Source organism: Crocuta crocuta, unplaced genomic scaffold, assembly GCF_008692635.1.
Source record: "Crocuta crocuta isolate KB4526 unplaced genomic scaffold, BGI_CrCroc_1.0 scaffold64, whole genome shotgun sequence".
NCBI classification, from domain to species: domain Eukaryota; kingdom Metazoa; phylum Chordata; class Mammalia; order Carnivora; family Hyaenidae; genus Crocuta; species Crocuta crocuta.
This window is the reverse complement of record NW_027530640.1, coordinates 4,409,263-4,413,656: the sequence shown is the minus strand read 5'-3', so window position 1 is coordinate 4,413,656 and position 4,394 is coordinate 4,409,263. Positions and strand designations below refer to the sequence as shown.

The 4,394-nt window shown below is 39.9% G+C and overlaps 1 protein-coding gene across 1 annotated transcript in view; it reads left to right on the top strand.

Moving 5' to 3' along the window:
- HINT1 (histidine triad nucleotide binding protein 1) overlaps positions 1-3,699 on the top strand; it is a 4,002-nt gene extending 303 nt beyond the window's left edge. Inside the window, exons 2-3 of the mRNA XM_077768579.1 lie at positions 2,138-2,242; positions 3,380-3,699. Of these exons, the coding sequence (XP_077624705.1) occupies positions 2,138-2,242; positions 3,380-3,544 (270 nt within the window). The 3' untranslated portion in view covers positions 3,545-3,699. The remainder of the gene's footprint in view (positions 1-2,137; positions 2,243-3,379) is intronic.
- The last annotated feature ends 695 nt before the right edge of the window (positions 3,700-4,394 follow it).

Genomic DNA, 4,394 nt, shown 5'->3' with positions numbered 1-4,394 from the left:
AGTCTGCGCGCGTGTTGGGAACGCGCTGGCTCCTCGGCGTGGGCTCCCGCCGGCCCCGCACCTCGCCCGTGTCAGGAATCTCACAATCTCGCCAGCGCTCTGCCTGACAGGGAGAAATCCGATCGCGCCCTGACTCGGGCCCAATCTCCACGATCTCCCGCGCACGGCGGGTCGGCCTGGGGTTTCCCGGGTGCCTCTCCGCGNGCCGCCTCCACGAGGGCCAGCCGGTCAACCCGACCCCACCCCCACCCCCGAGGTGAGTGGGTTCTGGGATTTGCTTTCCTTTGACCCCGTGCGGTAGCAGTGGTTCCTTTCATGTTTGATAGGGATCAGTTTCTCTGCCTAGGGACTGAGCATGTAGTTTTTGTTGACTTCATCGTAGGTAAAATTCTGTTTTAGAAAGGCCGAGTTGATGTGACATCTTGTATAAAGTACTTAGTGGTTAGTTGTATTTACGGGTTTGGATCTGAGTTAAAGCCGGGCAGGAGGTTGGCTGATTTAGACAGAACTACTTCTGTAAACTTTCTGTTGAATTAACTTTAAGAAATATAGAATATAAAGGAAACTTTCTGTTTATGCTCCTATGGCATTCTTAGATTCAAAATGTTATCTAAGATTTAATTAGATTCCTCTAGGTGAATTTATTTGGATACCTTTATTTGTCACTGAGAGGGAAGTTCTTTTGTTCTAGAGAGTGCGTCTTTTTAAATACTTAAACTTGCTTTTTATAAAAAATTGAAATACTGACTTGTGAACAACCTACATCCCAAGAACACTAACTGCATGAAGCAGTCTAAATGATACAGCATTTTGTATGGAATACTAAATAGAAATTACTCCTGAGTCGCTTGAGCAGGGTTAGGTTCTATCAAGCAGCTTCCACCTTCATTACAGAACAAGAGATTCAAAAATTTTCATGTGGTATGTAATTTGTTTAAATGCTACCTATTCTCCTTGTTTCTATGAAAGAGAATAGGTATATTACTTAAATAGTTGAGTAAGGTGGAAACAAATTGGGATTAGTCAAATATCAAACATAATTACAAAGCTGATCACTGCAGTAAAGGAAAAACAGGAAATTGCACAATCAAGGCTTCTAACCTAGGGAAGGTGGGGAAGGGAATCAGAAGGTTTCTTTCAGAACTTTTATATATTCTGGGAGCTGAGGAATGAATTGCAGTTTAAGTTAGACAAAAGTTGGGGTTGGGGGGAAGAGAGGACCACTGCAGTAGGGAATGTCCTTTGAAAAGGCCTGGAAAGGTAGAGAGAGATGAATGACATTGTGATTTGAGCAGGAAGAGTTGCGTGAGGTCAAACTGGAAAGGTATAAAAGGATTATCATGCCTAATTTCTACTTAATTTTTGGATCTCACCTTAAATTTCCCTAACTGAGAGGGTGCCTGGGTGACTCCATTGGTTGAGCGACTTCAACTCAGGTCATGATTTCACAGTTCCTGAGCTCCAGCTCTGAGCCCTGCTGAGCTGTTAGCACAGAGCCCAGAACCTGCTTGGGATTATGTTGTCTTCCTCTCTCTCTGCCCCTCCCCCACTCATGCTGTATGTCTCTTTCTTTCTCAAAAATAAATCAACATTAAAAAACAACAAATAGGGGCGCCTGGGTGGCTTAGTCGGTTGAGCGTCCGACTTTCGCTTAGGTCATGATCTCGCGGTTCGTGGGTTCGAGCCCCGCGTCGGGCTCTGTGCTGACTGCCAGCTCAGAGCCTGGAGCCTGTTTCAGTCTGTGACTCCCTCTCTCTCTGACCCTCCCCTGCTCGCGCTGTCTCTCTCTCTCTCCTAGAAATAAATAAAAATATTAAAAAAAAAAAATTTCCCCACCTTAGAGTGGTTGTCTATAATTACCCAGTCAAAATCAGATTTTTCTGTTATAATTGTGTATTTCACCCTTTCCTTTGTAACAAATAGATAGGATCTTAACTAAATTATATGTTTATTTGTTTAAGATCAGCATTCCCAGTAGACTGGAAGTTCCATGAAAAGGACTACGGGATCACCTGTATTGTGTAAACTTCTGATTTCCTTAGCATCTACAATGCTGCCTCCCATGGGATTAGTGGAAAGAATAAATTCGGCCTATGAGGTGATATACTGAAACTGATCCCCTCCCCCTTTTTTCTAGTGTCTTGCTTTCCATGACATTTCCCCTCAAGCACCAACACATTTTCTGGTGATACCGAAGAAACATATATCCCAGATTTCTGTAGCAGAAGATGATGATGAAAGTGTAAGTAAATTTACCAACACAATGCATTTTCTTGCTTTTTTTTTTAAAATTTGGGAGACTAAACTTTGGCCTGAAAGTGAGGTCACATTTTCATTTTTCTAAGGACATGACTGAGGGAAAAAAACCAGATCATCATTAGGGAAGTGCAATGTATAAATAGTTTTTTTTTTTTTTTTTTTAATAGAGACATAGTTGACACATAATGTTATGTTAGTTTTAGGTGTACAACATAATGGTTTGGCATATGTATATTACAAAATGATGACCACAGGAACTCAATATCTGTCACCACAAATTCTTAAACAAAATGGTTCCTAACAAGGAAGAGTTGGTGACACTTATTCTCCCTCAAGACAGAAACAGTACATAATATAGGGGAGATTTTCAGTGACTCTTCTATTAATGCTGTTAAAGGAAAGAAAAGTCATTATTTCGTTTTGCCAGACATATAGGCCTCAGTTAAATATTTTCCTAATGCTCCTTGTGGTTATTGTATAATTGTTAAGTACTGGCTATTCTTCAGGAGTGCTTTAATACTCCCTGCCTCATTGATGTCAGGCCTGGTCGTATGACTTGATTTGGCCAGCACATGCAAGCAGAAGTGATATGTCTTGCATAGAAACTGTAAGAGCTAGTACCTGGTTTGTCATGTTCTCTCTTCCCTTTCCCACTATGATCATACAGAACTATTCCATCACCCTGGGTTTTAGAGTAAAAAAGAAGTATTCAGAGCCTAGTCAATTTGTGATGAACATGTAGTGAGCACAGGAAATGTATCTGTTATAAACCAGTATTTGGAGTGGTTTGTTACCGTAGCTTAACCACACCTGTCCTGATTGATATACTCTCCTGTTACAAGAACATTTAAATACCTCTTTGAATATGATTTTACAATTGTTTTAATTGAGATTTACCTCTAATTTGTTTATTGGAATTAGTAACACATAAATACCTAAACTTAATGGGCTTTTAATTGGTAAATTAGGTTGTATTAGTACTAAGAGTTTCCACATAATTTGCCTAGATGGATATGTTTCAACTTGGTGGTCTTTCAATATTTCAACTTGGTAGTAGGTTATTTAATGGCAAGAACTTGTAAATTGCCTGAATTTAAGAAACTTTTTTTTTCTTTTCCAGCTTCTTGGACATTTAATGATTGTTGGCAAGAAATGTGCCGCTGATCTGGGCCTGAAGAAGGGTTATCGAATGGTGGTGAATGAAGGTTCAGATGGGGGACAGTCTGTCTATCACGTTCATCTTCATGTTCTTGGAGGTCGGCAGATGAATTGGCCTCCTGGTTAAGCATGTTTTAGGAATAATTTTCCCTTCTCTAGGCAGTGATCAATATTTGCAAGTTCCAATATGTTAAATAGTATACGTATTTGTGCCTGTGCATGGAGATACTGAGGGAATAATTTTTAAAGCCCATACATAATAAAAGATAATGTTGCATGGTTTATAGTCTCTGAGTCCTATATTTGATTTGTTTAAAAAAAAATGTTGGAATGTATGAAGGTAGATTTCATAATTTAGGTATTTTTCTTTTCTCCCCAACGAGGACTAAACATATGTGCACTGTTAAGATGGTATGACTGGTTTCTGAAGACAAATTAAAGAGTTCACAAATTTAGTTTTAGCTTTGAAATACCCTTTTAGGGTAAAACATTAGTCCAGGTGAAGATTTTCTAACCTAATTCTCTCATTTCTTAAGAACAAAAGAGTACCATGTGAATGATCCAAAAAGTGAAAGCTTTGGGTCTAAGAGCAATGGTTTTCGTCAAGCCCATGCTTCCCCCGGACCCTTGGGGTAACGTGGAAGGAATAGAAGTAGGTTTGTCACAGAATCTTTGATGACCATGTGAAGCCATACATTGATGTTTCTTTCATTATCTAAACTCTGAGTATCATAATTATATTACTTAGAATTAACTTTCCACGTTGAATACTTCCTGCTTTGGATGTGTAGGTACAGGGTAGCAAAAATACGAAGTTGTGCAAGAAGCTGGCTGTGTGGAACTGAGGAGGGAGTCTCATGCTCTGAGCTCTCCTTATGTAGACCAAACCTTGTTAGTCTTGCCATGTACCCTAGCCTTTCTGATACTGCAGGGCAAATAGTTTTGCCTTTTGGCTTTCCTTCACATAGGTACTTTCA